The sequence below is a fragment of the Zonotrichia leucophrys genome, chromosome Z, assembly GCF_028769735.1.
Source record: "Zonotrichia leucophrys gambelii isolate GWCS_2022_RI chromosome Z, RI_Zleu_2.0, whole genome shotgun sequence".
In the NCBI taxonomy this organism is placed as follows: domain Eukaryota; kingdom Metazoa; phylum Chordata; class Aves; order Passeriformes; family Passerellidae; genus Zonotrichia; species Zonotrichia leucophrys.
The window spans coordinates 46,259,548-46,275,986 of NC_088200.1; the positions used below are offsets into that span (position 1 = coordinate 46,259,548).

Below are 16,439 nucleotides of genomic sequence, written 5' to 3' on the forward strand. Positions count from 1 at the left end.
ATTGTTTATTTCTATTCAAGGCATTTGCTGTATAGAGTTTAATTATCAATATAGAAATAGACATTAACCAATAAAATGTAAGTAAATATATTATATCCTGTATAAAAAACGAAGCAGTTATTATGCTTCTTATAATCCCTTAATGGTTTTGGGTGTGTGTTTTGGTTTTTTCTTTAGGTCTTAATTAAATTATGCCGTCTTACTGGTGATACTGAGATGCCTGTGCTTCAGCTTGATATTTTGGGCTTAGGCACTGAACTGAAAGTGAGAACATTTGACATGACTGGGAGTGCTTTCCTTCGTGAAGTTTGTCTTCTGTGCCCAGAGTATATTGGTAAGTATTTATAATCTGGTCAAGGAATTTTTCACAAATAACACTGTGAATTTGTCTTCAAAAGCTCGGTAGGACTTTTGTCAAATAAGGAAGATTTGCTTCCTAACTTAAATGTAGGGCTGAGGGCAAGTAAATCAGGAGCTCATCCACTCATTAGTGCTTTGGTAAATATGTTCTGGTGGTGATGATTGTAGAAATTGTAGATTGTGGACAGTTAATTACTTTACGTCTTCAAAAGAGGGTTTTTGATTAAGCAGCAATGACAGCTATAAGCCTACCTGGCAGTTTATAGATGAAGAAGATTTTAATTTTTTTTTTTCTTTTAAGTAATTTTCTGTATTCTTTTTTGGTTTTTTTTAGATGATAATGACAAGCCAGTTTACATAATTACTACATTGGATAATGTAGAAGATGATCTTCTCACTCTGGAATATACAAAGGTTAGGAAAGAGTAGGCTTTGCTTTTCAATTGTAAGCCCGTCATAAGCACCACATTAATATGCATCAGATGTTGAATGTTTTTTCCTTACTTATTGACATTTTTAACATCTTGATTGTCACGTGCAAGGTCTGTCTGCTCTTTCAGCAGAAAAACTTAAGTTGTAGTGGATTTGAAAATAAGTTTTTTTAATGGAATTTACAAACTTCTGATTTGTTTGTTTTATGTGCATTTTTGGTGGAATAGACTGATATTAAGGGACCAGAACTGAAAACTGTCTGTCAGAATGTTCTACAGAAAATAAAGGTATGATAATTTTTTTTTACATAATTTTCTCAATTTGAGAGGAGAGGCATACTGGATAAACAAAAATTTTTCTTTTAGGTGAACTTTTCTTCTCTAGATGTTCATTTGCATACTGAAGCTCTGCTGAATGCAATGAACTATCTGAGTAATCTTCTGCCTAAACAAGAAACTAAAGTTGTGGAAGAACCAGTCTATGAAAAAACAGAAGAGAAGAAGGATGTTCTAAAAAAATTTAGTAAGTTTCTTTATTATTTTTTCCTCCTTTCATTCCTTTCACTTAAGTAAGAAATAAAATGAAGGTACTTTCTATTTTTGTAAGCCTGTTAATGATGTTTGATAGGAGAAATTTTGCTTCAAATTATATGTATTTATATGGTATGCTTAGCCATGTGCAGTTTTCTGACACACAGATCAAGATTTACATTTGCTATGTATTGGAGGCACTAAGTGAATGTAAATAGAAAAGCCATAATTTTTTGTCAGGTTTTTATTGTTTTTTTCTTGGTATAAATCAAGGCCTTATGGCTGTTACCTTATACCTGAGGAGCATCAACCTCTTACTTGCTGTGCAGTTTAAAGAGATACTAAAACAGTACATGTCCTCATTGAAGAATGGTAACTTTTGTTATTTTTTTGTTTCTTATAGCATCAAAAAAATCAAAATATGAAGATATTATTGACCTCATTATCTGTGCAGATTTATCATGTTTGCGTATTTTTATCGGAGAGGAAAACCGTAGAATAGCTGAAATTCACATTGAAGGTAGGAACAAAACTTTATTCACAAAAGCACAAAACTTTGGAGGCACTATAGTGTATGGATTTTGTATGTCTTGTTTTTGAGGTCTGGATAGCCAAGTGATCATGAAGAAAGCAGCAACTGATGTGACTGCAAAATTGAAGAACATCACTATTGTGGATTCTGATGAGAAAGCACTGTATAAAAAGGTAGGCGTATGCATGTATTGTTGATTTTGTTTTTGAATGGATGCTAAATTAAACTTACTTTTTAGACTCCACTCTCTACTGTGACTTTTTTCAGTCATGTTTTATGTACTTGCTAGGAGTAGTATTCTCTATATGACAGAATAATTTTGCACTTACAACCAGTGTTTATTGGACTGACATTAATTTGTGTAACTATGATATTTAGCTGCTCATAGCCTCTTACTGTGTTGACTTTTGTGAAGAGAATTATTCAAGCTGAATGTCAACTTAATAGTTTCAGCTATTTCAATGGATTTTAAAAATTTGATTTTTTTTTCATACATTGTTGAGATTCTTGGAGTTTAAATGTCTTAGTGGTGTGAGGTGCTACATTTTGTTTTGAAGTTAAGTTTCTCCAATATGTAAGTTTTTACAGTTAAGATAATATTTTTTTTTCTTCTTAAGGCTCTTTACATCACAGAAAAAGAAGTCTTCAACTTCAGAATGGTATCATATGTGAATGCTACGGATGGCATTGCATATACAAATATGGATGTTGTTGACAATCGTATTTACCTAACTGTTGGGTGTATTCAAGTAGTTTTTGTCAACAAGTTTGTTACATCTGTTTTGGTAAGTTAAATTTTCCAGATACTGTTTCTTATCATCCAGGTGAAGTTGTCAGAGCAAGAAAGGGATAAGATGTTCCATATGGGGTGGTGTCCATTTGTATAAGAGCTTTTATATACTATTGTAAAAGAGTTTGCTGGGATTGGTGGTTGGGCTTGATGGCTTATTTTTCTTATATATATGTTTGTTACTGTGGAGCAGATGAGTTAGCAAAAATGTTTACTATTCTTAATAATAATGTTTGTCTTAAAACGTTTGTAACAGCTCTTAAATATACATACCTTTCATTATTTAGAACACTGAAATATAAGTAAGAAACCATGAAAATTAATGCCCTTTCCATAAATGCTGCTCATAAATTAATCTTCTGCTGCTCATATGATTAGATAAAAATATAGTTCCTACAAGTCATGTTACAAGGTCATTGCTCTTACCATCTAATTTTCCAAATATTTAGTATAGAAATTTTTTTTTTTATATGCATAATTTATCATACTTGAGGAAAGATTATCCTATTAAAGAATTTGGACAAAATGTATAGCAAAAATAACATTTTAGGATGGTTTGCTGTTTAAATAACTATCATTTACAGCATTTTTGAAGTACTGTAATTCTTAATAATTAATTCCTGATGTCTGTATTTCTTTCCTAGGCTTTTATAAATAACTTTCAAGCTGCCAAGGAAGCTTTTACTGAGGCAACTGTTCGAACAGCAGAGAAAGCAGCTACAGGTGTAAAAGGGTTAGCAGAGCGTAGTTCCCGTTTAGCGCTGGATATCAATATCAAGGCACCTGTTGTGATAATTCCACAGTCTGCAATGTCTGCAAATGTCCTGGTGGCTGATCTTGGTCTAATCACTGTGAAGAACCAGTTCTTTATTGCTAAAACAAAAATACGATGTACTCTTCCACCTGTTATTGACTCTATGACAGTGAAATTGAGTGAACTGAAGTTGTATAGGTAATGTAATGTCAATATTTTAGAGTTTATTTAATCCTTTTGGGATTCTTCAGGTAGAGAGCTTCAAGGAGTAGTTAAATAAGTAGTTAATGGTTGGTGAGTGACAGACTATTATCTTGGAATATAACAACAAATTAATATTTTTTTAAAGCAGTGAAAATGTATGGTTTAGGAAAAGGACCAATCTGCTCATCTTTAAATAGAAGCAAGTCATTGTTCAGAATAAATTGTGTAGTACTGTAGGGTTATGCATTATTCATTAATTTGGGACAGGCTATACCTATTTGTATTAGACTGTTTTGATGGGATTTTCAAGCTGTGCATAGCAGCAAAGATTCTCAGTTAGACAGCCATTAAGAACTGTTTAAAAATGGTCCTTGGTGCAGGGGGTTCATGGAGGGAATGGGAATGGAGGGGACTTTTCAAACACAGTTGGAGAGTACAGAAGAAAGAAGGAATTGCTCTCTACTGGAGAGCAGGTAAGAGGTCCTGACTTGCAAGAGTTTGTGTGTTGCATGCCCAGTATGTGCCTGATACCTCCTCCCTACAAAGGAAGGAGGTGCACTTCGTGGAGTAAGGCTTCAACTAGAGCTACTTGGAGTAATATAAAGGCAGTTTTATAGTATTATTTGAAAGGATGAGGGAGGAAAAGACAGAAATGTGTTTTTTAGAATGTGGAATATGTGAAAGTTGGGAGCATTTTGCTTCTTTTCACAGATCTTACTATGAGCAAGGTTCTTTGCAAACTGAAGTACAGTTGCTGCAGCCAATCAATCTGGAAGTAGCTGTTGAACGAAATTTAGCTGCTGCATGGTATCACGAAGTTCCCGATATTGAAATATCTGGCCGACTCAAGCCTATGAATGTAAGCACTTGTTTCTGAAAGCAACTGTTAAAATATTTCTGGGAAACAGATTCATTTTTCTCTATAAAAGTCCAAGCTCAGTAGTTAAAGTATTGTTTGATTTCAAGACATAGAGATAGAACAGCTTTTGTTGTTTCATAGGTGAAAAGGAAATGAATAGATTTTGGTTCTAATTTAAGGTCTGTATTTCATCTGTGATACTCCAGGCAGACTTAGTACTATAAATTACTGTTGCTAGTTAAAAATGCTTATTCTTTTATCTATCAGTGTCTTCCAGTGAAGTGTTGGAAAAGTTGGGGGTTATTGGTTTGTTCAAAAGCAGTGCTGAATTTGTACCTGTGACAAACCTGAAGAGTTATTAATGACCTGCTGTACCACATAGGCACTCACAGATCTGTGGGGCCAAATGGGATTCATCCTAGCATGATTTAATTTAGCATAAAAGAAAAATGAATTGAAATTTAAACAGAACACAGTTTAAATTTAACATTAAAAATAGAAAGGTTGTAGTGGGTGTGAGGAAAACCAATTTGCCAGATGTTGAAATAGAACTCATAAGTATTACTGTAAAGTAAGTATTACTGTAAAGTAAGTATTACTATAACGTGCCTTGTGACTAATTGCAGGTAAAAATTTTGGTCAACTGTAAGTCAATCTGTATGTGTACGTGTTCTTACATTCCAGTTTCTAAATTGTAACTTGGTAGGTAAAGTTTGTAGATGAAAACAAAATAATGTGTGACTGATTTCTAGAAATTACTGTAAGGAGTTGTGTGAATTTGAGAAAAATGTTCAGTGTCCTAAACAGAGACTCAGATGAGATTAATTTGATTTATCTGTTTACTTGTAAGCCCAGATTTTAGTTACCAAAAATTATGTGAACAAAGTTGTTCTGATGTCTGTTCCAATTTTTTTAAAGCTCATTCTCAGTCAGGAAGATATTACCACAATACTGAGGACACTAAATGAAAATGCAGGTGAAAGCTCTGGTGCATCAACAGCTTTGCCTGAATCAAAAGCATCAGCTAGTCGTTCTAGTGAAATGCACGGTACTTCTCAGCAGTCTGCAGGTAATATTTTCTAAAATTACATCATCTGGCATTTTTAGGTATTATTGTTAATATATAGCTTCTGTTGGAATTACATTTAAAAATGGATGCCAGATTCATCTGTGTGTACCAATACTGTAGAATCACAAAATAATAAAGGCTGCAGAAGACCTCCAAGACCATCAAATTCAACTTTTGACCAAATACCGCCATATCAGCTGAACCATAGCACTATGTGCCACGTCCAGGTCTTCTTGAATACTTCCAGGGATGGTCACTCCACCACCTTCCTGAGCAGAAACTCTTCCTGATGTCCAGTCTGAACCTCCCCTGTCTCATCTTGAGGCTGTATCATCTTACCCTGTCACTGACTAGGTGTCTGTGAAAATAGACCAGCTGCCCATCTTGCTACAACCTCCTTTTAAGTAGTTGTGGGGACCAATAGGGCTCTTCTGAGCTTCCTTTTCTCTAGCCTGAGCACCTCCATCTCCTTCAGCCAATCCTCATATAACTTGTGTTGCAGACTGTTCGGCAGTTCCATTGTCCTTCCCTGGACATGTTTCAGGACCTCAATGTCTTTGTTTTGTGAGGGGCCCAGAACTGGAAGCAGGATTCAAAGTGTGGCTTCACTTTCAGTATGGGCTGAGTAGGGGTGGGCAATTGCTGTCCTGGTCCTGCTGCCCACACTTGCTGATACAGGCCAGGATGACATTGGCCATCTGGGCACAGCTGGCTCATGTTCAGACACTACTGAGTAGCTCTCTCAGGTCCTTTTCCCCTGAGCAGCTTTCCAGACATTCTGTCCTCAGCCTGTAGCATTGCCAGGGGTTGTTGTGATCCAAGAGCAGGACTTGGCACTTCAACTCATACTATTGCCCTCAGCCCATTATCCAGCCTGTCCAGATTCCTCTGCAGAGCCTTCCAACCCTCCAGCATATCGAAACTCCTGCCCAACTTGGTATCATCTGTGAACTGACTGAAAGCTGCTTGGTCCCCTTATCCAAATCCCTAAAATTAAGTTGTTAAACAGAAGTGGTTCCAATATTGAGCTCTGGAGAACACCACTGGTGACTGTCTGCCAATTGGATATAATTCCATTCACTACCACTCTCTAGGTCCAGCCATCCAGCCAGTTTTTAACCTAGCGAAGAGTTTACTTGTCCAAGCTCTGGCCTGCCAGCTTCTCCAGGAATATCCTCAGGAGCTGTGGAGGGTCACCCTTTCCTTCTACATGCCCTGCCCACAGGAACTGCTGCAGCAAGTGCTGTGCCACATCCTTCTGATGTGCCATGTCCTGTTTGCCCGCATTTTCGCTGTGCTCCTACTTTTTATGCTCCCTGGAGTCGTTTAAATCTCCCTTGGTTGCTCTGGCAAGGCCCTCACCATGTAGGCCTCACTTAGGAGAGCTCCTGGGTCCTGCCAGGTCTCCCATCTCAGGTTTCCCTGACTCTGGGAGCCCCCTGCCAGGCTTTTTGATGTATTTTGCCCTGCCAGCTGTAGCCGCTGATGCTACTCTTGTTGCTGCTGTCACTAAATGCCTCCTTAGCTGATGAGGTTGGTTGACTTCTAGTGGACCTATTATCTTGACATTGTGGTTTGAGCACTATCTGACAGTAATAATAGTGAATAGGAGCAAGTGAGCCACTGAAGTAGGCTTTGGGGCGTGACATGTAATGTCAAGGTCTTGTTATCCTGGCCATAATGCAAGGCAGTACTTAAAAGTCTCTTGATTGCATTTTTTAACATCCCAACTTTGGAAAGCTACCATTTTACTCTTTTTCCTTTATATGGTGGTTTCCTTGCTGTCCAGATTTAGATCTGTTTGTCTGTTGTAATGATGGCACCCCTGAAAGTTGTTCTTATTTGATACATGTCACTGCCCATTGACTCAGCACACAGTAGAAGGAAAAGCGAGTAAAGAAAGCCGTCTTTTGTTGAACTCCTTTATTACACATGAAAACCAGCAACAATGTGGCAGATGAACAAATGAGGAGCAAAGTAAATTTGTATTTTTGTAGCACTCTTGCACACTGTAGTGTTAACCTGAAGTTGTACATTTGAGTTTTAAAGATGGTAAAAATCTCATGTTGAATATGTGATGGGCGAATATAAATTTTATATTCTTAAATGTGTGATTTTGCCAAAAGTAGTTACATAAAGTATGATAAACATATGCTAAGTGTGGGTGGATTTACATGTGGAGAAAAAGCTTAGTTGTTGTCTTTATGGTTGTAAGTGAGGATATTTTGTTTTGTTTTTTTTCCTTATTTGCAGTCAGGTAATTTTTTAAATATTAACCATTTTTTTTGATTCCTGAAAGGTGTAACTGTTGTGACATCAGCTGTGGTGGAATTGCATTCACCTATGAAAATAAAAACAACACTAAAACTGGACTTCAGATTTGACTCTCTGACTTTAGTGTTGTATAGTCCAAATTCAAAACAGGTAAGTATAATTTTGGTTACAAAGAGTAATCAGCAGCTCTAAGATTGCCTAGAGTCCTCGAAATTCGGAACAAGAATAGCTTAATTTATGACAGAGAAAGTGTGTTCTAGCAATAATAACGAATGTGATGGAAATGAGAGAACAGCTATTTTATCTAAATTGCTTGGCAGATACTACAGGAAATAGAATAGGCAGTGGTAGCACATAATACATGGCATCTTCTGTCATCTGACAAAAAATCTGATGAAAATTTCTATTAATTTAAAATACCGTTTGGGAAGAAAAATATGCAGAGGAATGAAATATATTAATTAATTACATGTAGAGATGGGTACATGGACACACACAAAATGGTGGAGAACAATTCTTAAATTTGTCAATAGGAATACATTTATATTCATCTTGGTTTAAACTTACAAAACCTGTCACTAGATTTCTGACTAAAAGTTTTTAAGTTATTGTAAACTTAGGTCTCTCACTTATGTTAACTTGCTTTAGAAAGATGGTAGAAGGACAAAGCTTTGCATTTTGAAAATTTTGTCTTGTATGTGGTTGTGGTTGTTTGTGGTTATCAAGCTAAAGATCCCAACATTTTGAATTATTAGTGGGTTTATTTAATTTATTATTTTTGAAAATATCATCAGTTAGAGTAAAACTGTATATCACACCTTTTTATTATTTTTGCTACCCATAATGAAATCTACAAATGTTTCATTTAAACAGGTTAACAGTTTGGATCAGAGAGATGACCTTTTGAAGCTTGCAGAGTTTAAATTAGTTCTCATGTCAGCTGCTCTAAAAATGTTATCAGATGGTTCCATGAATGCTTCAGTCAAACTCGCAAACTGTACATTAGATGATAAGAGACAGTCCATCCAGAAGGCTACACCAAGGTCTGTAATTTTACATAATTTACTGTTTATTGGAGTTAGACAAAGAGTTCATAATGTTTACATTTCATTAGTATTCTGTTAAAACCGCAATTGTTTTAGTGTAGGAGTTCTTAAAGTACTTATTTCTGTGCATGCATATGTTTCACATGCCTTTTGTTCCACGTCTTTGTGAGAGACCAGTGCTACATACAAAAAATGAAATAAACTGAACTTTAAATATAAATTTAACAAATGTGCATAGAAAACAATTTCACTTTCCACTTTAATGAAGTTTTAAGTAAGACTGAGATGATGTCTCATGAATAGTAACAAACTTCAGTAAAATGTAGTGCTTTTGATATGTAAACCTACATACATACATACATACTTACATACATACTTTTGATATGTAAAGGAAATATGATGGTTTGTCTTGTTAAATTATTAACGTCGTAAGTTACCAGTATGGGATTCCAGTTAGTTTTAAAGTTACAAAAATTTAGTGCTGCTGTTTTTATTAGTCATGTTCCAAAATTATTTGCACTGCTTTTTAAATTCAGTCTTCTTAATGTATTGCATCTGGAATGGGTATCTTGAGTGTTTTTCAGTATTTGTGGCTGGCTTTTTTTTGTTTCCTTAAATGCCTCCTTAATTGTGTTTCAGAATGGTGGAAATGAAACGTGGATTTGAAAAAAAAGTTATGGTGGATGTAAACTACAAACAGGGGAGAGATGGCACTGCTCTTGATGTTATTGTTCAAGAGATCTACCTTTGTGCAAGCATGGAGTTTCTACTTACTGTAGCAGATATATTTCTAAAGGCTAATGCAGAAAGTGCTGCACAAAGAAATCTCAAACAGCAGTCATTACCTGTAAAGGACCAAGGTATATACCAGTATACACCTTGAAATAGTTTAAAATCTGCATTTGAATATCAGCTCAGTTTTGATATTGTTATATGTAAAAAATACAGTACTCCTTTTATGCTATTTCCTATGTTTATTTGTATAGAATGGCTTGTAATCATTGATGTTTCTTTCTTTGCATCATGGAGATAGATTAATGACGTTTAGTATTTCTTTCCAAATGAAGTCTTGTCTTACTAGAGAAAGAGGATACCTAAAATGTATGTTTAAAATAAAATGGGATTAATAGAGGAGCATATTATATATATTGTGCTTACATGTGGAATTGGCCTGCCTGATATTGCTGCCTAGAAATGTCATTTCAGTTGTCCACTGATGTGCATTTCTTCCTACATCAGAAAACAGATTTTTAGCTTGAGTACCTGACAACAAAAATTGGTCCATTAGAGCATCAGAGCAGGAAATACTCTTTTTATGCTTCCAGGCCTCAGATAGTAGTCATCAGAGACCAAAGCAAGTCCCTGGTTTTTTGGTGGTGTTTTCCTGTTCTCTAAATATTGTAGTTGTGTTGCTGTCAGCTAGGCCTTTTGTGATTATTTGCAGATGCTCAAAGTCTGAACAGAAAGGAAGTCTTATATGAAAGTGTATTTTAATTGCAAATGTTTACATTAGTCATCAGTAATGCTGCATTATTCTCCCGTGGAAAAATGAGCTACTCCAGAGAGCAGAAAATGTGCCCAGCATTTTTGTAAAACTCTTATCAGAGTTGGCAGATGTAGGGTATGGAGTGAAGCTGATATATTTGTTAATGTCAGAGATAATAACAGTGGTGATACTTGTCATTTTCATTCAACAGTGGTTATCCTTTTCATTTTGACAGAGAAACTTTGTGGAGTCTTCTGTTGTATCTAAGAGTAATTAGATGTTAAGTGGTTTTGTGTCTGCAATGAAGAGGCTAGAAATGGCAGTTGCCCTGAATAGTCAGTGCCTCCCTATAAGTTACAAGAATTATATCATTATTGTAATTATTGTTATTAATTATAAAATTAATTATATTAATAATTAAATCAACAAGAAAATAATTGAGATTTAATCTTTGAACGAGTAAACTAATGTTATTTATATTTCTGAAGCATCTGTGCAGCCTGTATCTACAATGGAAATGAACATTGTTGTTAAAAATCCAGAGATTGTGTTTGTGGCTGATTTAACAAGAAGTGATGCTCCTGCATTGGTGGTTACAACACAGTGTGAGGTCTTCATTAAAAATAGCCCTGAAAGATACAACATGACAGCTGCTGTTAGAGAAATACAGATGAAAGCATGCCCATTTCTTCCGGAAGAAAGGAAAGGGAGCATTACTACGGTGAGTTTGCAACCATGCTGTGTGTTTAAAAGGTGCCATGTAACTTAAAAGGTGCTGTGTAACTAAAATACAGATAATTTCTGCAATGTTCATCGTTAAAATGTATACTACAATATAGTACTATAGATTTACAGTATGAGTAAAATTTTGTGGCTAACATTTTGTTGATTTTATTCTCTTTTGTCTGATACACACCTAAAGCGTTGTCTTGATCTATGGCATTGGGGTTTGCTTTGTATGACAAGCTACAATGCAGAGTCCCAAGGAGTATAATGTTATCTTTCATTTCATATGTAGGCCCAATAAATAGAAATTTGTAAACATATGCTATGTCAAATGCCATATAATAAATTTGGAGTCTAAAACTTTGTATTAAAGAGAATATCTAAGAGAATAACAGTGTCAGGAAAAAACCAGGGAAGTGCATATTCAGAATCCTGTACTTACTGTATGCTGTTCATAAATTCCTTTATGTTTAGGTCTATAGATCTGTTGTAGTAAAGCTGCCTATTTATATTTGGCAACAGAATAAGACTTGTTAGTTACTGACCAGGTGAAAGTCGCACTGACTCCTGGAGCTTCTTGCAGCTTTCCTGACTCTACAGCAGACTGTTCCTCAATTAACTCTGTGATGATATCATTGCATTAAAGAAAAAATTGAAATTGGCCGTATATACAACAGTTACCCGTGTTCTCAGACCACAGAGGAATTTTGAAGAGCAAAACTTTTCAGCTCTCTGTATTGCCTGCTTACTTATGGAGTGATGTAGGAAAGACCAAAGCTGTAAGCAGAAAGAACTGGATCTTCCTTTTCATCTGAGTTTCAGGTAGAATTCATAGCACCTCAGTTTACTCCTTGGGTTTACCCAGTCTTTAATTCCACTAAAATGCTGATGTAGTCATTTTGGAAGTGATGCACTAGCATTGATAGCCACAATGCAAAATTGTTCGACTTCTGGTTTTGTGGCAGGCAAATGTGGCATAAATGTTACTTTCTTTGTAGAAAGCTATTGGGCATGAAATTTTCCCTCTTACAGGAATATCTTCTGATAGAATCTCTTATCTCAGACTGTAGAAACAGGGAAAATGATCTGAATCTGACAGAATGCTTGTGTTATAGATAGGGAAAAATACTTCAGAGGACACTAGTTTCAGTGCTTAATACCTTCCTTGAAAGATTAAGAACGTTTTTGAGAAAAATCAAAAAAAAACACCCAAAAAAACCTAGGTAGGAGCATAACTGCTCGTTTTGAAAGTGTGTGTAAGCAAACCTCTGAACCCAGGCTTTTCTGTAAACAATCTAATTTTACTCTGGGAAAGTACACTAGTACACTGGAAGCAAACCACCGGGAGATCCTAAGTCAGAAATACAATTTAATAGGAGAATTAAAATACATTTAATAATGCAGAAACACTGATGGAGACAGAATATAACCTGACACCTGTTAGTCAGGGTATTGGTAGCAGTCTGATTAATTGGTGACTGCAATCCTGTTGATGTGTCACATGTGGTTCTGTTGAAGGCAGTGATCCTGTAGAAGGGTTTGATCTTCCTCTGAAGGTCCTGTGGTGGCTATGGAGCTCTTGGCCTCTGAGAATCCAGTAGCCATTTGTGATGTTCAAACCTCAGATTGCATCCAGGTAGAAATGCTTGGCTTCTCTCCCTGGGGACAGCATCTCGCAATGGGATGATGTAATTTTATCAGTCGTGCAATGAGGCTTGATGGCCCATTAGGAGAAGATATCTCTCTCCCCCTGTCCTCCACCCCAGAGAGATGAGTCGTGGAGGAGATAAAGAACACTGTCCCACCTGGTTTTAACAGCTTATGAAGATGGTGATAGAGTACATACTTTTGGATACATCTTACATTGTAACCTAAGACAGAAAGTAATTAGGTTGGATGAATTCATCCTTTTGATGACAAAATCATCAAAACTGAAAGAGACCTTCAGGATCATTTGATGGAGCTCTCAACCCAGCACTACCATAGTCACCTCCAAACCATATCCCTAAGTGTCATGTCTAAATGCCAAATAGGGAAACTAACCTCTAGATTTAAAATACCATGAATGATGAGGGTTTTTTTGTGTATTTCTCATATGTGTGTTGGTCTAAAGAGAAATCTGTTATTTTTCATGCCTGAATGTAATACAGAGAAAGAAAAAAAGGTAATTCGAGCAATAGGGTAAAAACAATATTATGGACAAAAACTTCTGTTAGATCAAACTTATTTGGGAAAAGTGTGGTTAGACTAATTCAGGGTATATCTATGCCTCCAGCATCTGATTCAGATATGGACAGAGATGTCAGAAAAGATTGCTGCATCAATATGGTTTGAAATTATAGTTTTTGAAAGACTGACCATCTCAGATGGGGATTTGAGAGCAAATTTTCCTGTCTGCACAGTGTCAGTATAGTCTAATTGCCTCTGCGTCCTCTATTAATAACATTGCATTGGTTTTGTTTATAGCATACCTCTAATTTGGTAAACTTTGGCAAGTGAAAATGTTCAGGGACTGATTGCAAAACAAAGTTGGAACTGAGTGATTGTGTTTCAAATGTCTGTATTGTTATTCAGGAAAGCTGTAACTGTGTCATTGCTGCATTGCAATTGAAAAATGGGTTTTCCTCAGAAGTCAGAGACATGATGATGCAGGGCATTGAAGGTATCAGAAGATTTTACCCTAAGAATGGGTTTACTGAAGTGTAATATATTTTATTGTAGTTGATGTTTCAGACTTTAATGATTGAGAATGTCTGAGGTGATGCTTCTGGATACTTGTTTTTTCTTTCATCATGTTACTAACGTTCAGATTTCTCTTAATTTTGAAAAACCAAATATGGGTAAGTTTTCTTTCAGTTAAAAGGAAGAAAATCTTTCATTAATATAAAAAACTTTTTTATGTGTATGATTTCAAAGCAAGTTTATAAAATATTTTTCTCTATATATGACATGTATTTTTACTTTATTGTATAGGTATTGCAGCCTTGTGACTTGTTCTTTGAAATGAAACAGTCAGGTACTAGTCCACAAACAGCTGATCTAACCATTAAATCTCTAACAATAGAAGTAAGTAGACTTGTGTTATGTTTTTAATTTTCTACTTCCCACTAAGCAGGCTATGAAGTTGCTTCAGGAATGACTGAAGTGGGGAATTGTTCCTGTACTTCATTGGGTCACTTACCTGTTGAGCATGTCAAAATGAATAAAATTGAAAATAAACAACTGTGTCACTATGCTTCAGTTTTGAATCAGTGTTTTATTAAATGCCTGGTGTGCAGAGATAAGTTTTGAAGTGTTCGGATAAATCATTGAATGAAGTAGTTTAGAAAGCCTCCATCTGGAAATAAGGCAGGGATAGCAAATGTGAAAAGATTGAACTATTGCTTGTGGAAGGGAAGTATGTTCAAATGAGAGCCCTGTAGAAAATGGAAGCGTTTTGTTATTGTAATTTACTTATATTTTTGTGTCTGAATCTAGCTATTTCTGTACTAGATTCTCATTTCCAGTTATTCCAATTTCTTATTTGCAGGTTTCACCAATAATCATAAACACAGTAATTACTATTACATCAGCCCTTTATCAAACTACGGAAACAACGAAAGAAGAGATTAGTCAAATTCCTCCTGACTTGTGGAATAAGAAAGATATAAAAAATCTGAAAATGTGGTTTCTTGAAGAGACTAATGAAAATGGAGATAAAAATCCTAAGACTGAACTAGTTCCCACAGGAGAGTCATTGAAACTTAATATAGAATCTGTTTTTATAACACTTGAAGCTGGGGTTGGGCACAGAACAGTGCCAATGCTTTTAGCCAAGTCCTCGTTTGCTGGAGAAGTCAAGAACTGGAGTACTCTAATCAACCTACATTCTCGCCTTGAGCTAGAGGTAAGGAATCCTACATAAAGAAACAGAAGTTTTCCTACGATGCTAAACCTTATTGTCTAAATCTTACATGCAATTTATTTAGACAATGAAAGAAAAATAACCCAAATATTTGGTGACTAAACTCCTGCAAATATGTGTTGTGGGAGCATGATGGGAATGAGGGGTTAAGATAGCTAAGTTAGAATGAAAATCTAATGCATTAGATGTAATGTTAATTAATGGCACAGTAATTGGTGTTATGCAGCCTCACATTTAGACTCCTTGCAAGTTCTTAAAGACCTGTTGCATCAGTGTTAAATGTTGGAATGGCAGTTGGCTAAAAGTCTCTAATAATCTTCGGTTAATGTTACAGTAGAATATATAATGTGTTGTTTCTGTAAAACGGTTTTGTTCATAAAACATCCAAATGGACTCATATTTGGAAATTAGTAACAAAATTCAGTGATTGTTTTAGGTAGATTCTTCCTTATTTGTAGTGTTTTTGAATTCCAGTGCACCTACCATTTAAGCCGAAATTGTATTTTAAGTGGCACAATTTTTATCACTTATTTGAAAGGACTTTGCAGTAGACACTTAGCTGTCTCATTTATTTTTCTAATGCATTTGTTTCATCTTAAGGTAGCTGCTGAAAGCGCAATCTGATTATGAATCTTTTAGATTACCAAAATAATTAATATACTGTAAATCAGAATTTTTTATTTAAGTTTTATGTAAATTCCTAACTGCTTTCTGGATTTTGATAGGTACATTATTTTAATGAGATGTTTGGTGTGTGGGAACCTTTGCTTGAACCACTAGAAGTTGAGAAGACTGACTTATTCAGGCCCTGGACTCTTGAAATCAAGGTATAGTTTACAGAGCTGAGCTCAGATATTGCATTATGATACCTTAAAAAAACCAAATCCTCTCCACCTTTCATTTCTGAGACTCATCTAACAATTTTATTCCTTGTTGGTTACTGGGAGTTTTTTCCCAAATAGTAAATGAAACCACTTCTTATATGAGGAAAGATCCAGACACTCAGATCTGTTAAATACTGTCTTTCAAGTGGCAAAATTTTATTCTAGTTGCATAAGGTAATCATAACAGCTTTATATCAGTTTTTCCTATTAGGCCATATGCTAACGATGCATTCAGTGATTTTGGAAAGACAAGCCACTGCTCTTGTTCCACAGTGGTAGTATAGCAAAATAGTATTGGAAAAACTGATAGCTGTTGATTAGCGCATAGAGTACTGTGGGAGTAGTGTTCTTACCACCTAATTTTCATCTTCCATAGAAACAGTCAAGATTCTGGTCTCAAACTAGATAAGGCTTTATCAAAGAATGGGAAGTACCTTTTATTTTCCTCCTTCTGTCTTAACTGTTTCATTTCATTGTTTCCTGAATTTTTCAAAATTGTTCAAGTATTTTTAACCTGAGAGGTTGCACAGAACTGAAGATCTACCCTTTTCCTAGGACTATCCTTATCAAAAACTTTCTACAGTGATAG

At 35.5% G+C, this 16,439-nt stretch overlaps 1 protein-coding gene across 5 annotated transcripts in view; it reads left to right on the plus strand.

Moving 5' to 3' along the window:
- The window catches only part of VPS13A (vacuolar protein sorting 13 homolog A), a 109,681-nt gene that overhangs the window by 41,564 nt on the left and 51,678 nt on the right, over positions 1-16,439 (plus strand). For all 5 annotated transcript variants that reach the window (XM_064736814.1, XM_064736813.1, XM_064736815.1 and 2 more), the window contains exons 26-42: positions 178-334; positions 695-774; positions 1,020-1,079; positions 1,158-1,314; positions 1,726-1,842; positions 1,924-2,027; positions 2,472-2,639; positions 3,289-3,596; positions 4,314-4,461; positions 5,380-5,530; positions 7,830-7,954; positions 8,678-8,847; positions 9,490-9,710; positions 10,825-11,057; positions 14,036-14,128; positions 14,592-14,948; positions 15,692-15,793. In XM_064736814.1, coding sequence (XP_064592884.1) covers positions 178-334; positions 695-774; positions 1,020-1,079; positions 1,158-1,314; positions 1,726-1,842; positions 1,924-2,027; positions 2,472-2,639; positions 3,289-3,596; positions 4,314-4,461; positions 5,380-5,530; positions 7,830-7,954; positions 8,678-8,847; positions 9,490-9,710; positions 10,825-11,057; positions 14,036-14,128; positions 14,592-14,948; positions 15,692-15,793 — 2,751 coding nt within the window. The remainder of the gene's footprint in view (positions 1-177; positions 335-694; positions 775-1,019; positions 1,080-1,157; positions 1,315-1,725; positions 1,843-1,923; positions 2,028-2,471; positions 2,640-3,288; positions 3,597-4,313; positions 4,462-5,379; positions 5,531-7,829; positions 7,955-8,677; positions 8,848-9,489; positions 9,711-10,824; positions 11,058-14,035; positions 14,129-14,591; positions 14,949-15,691; positions 15,794-16,439) is intronic.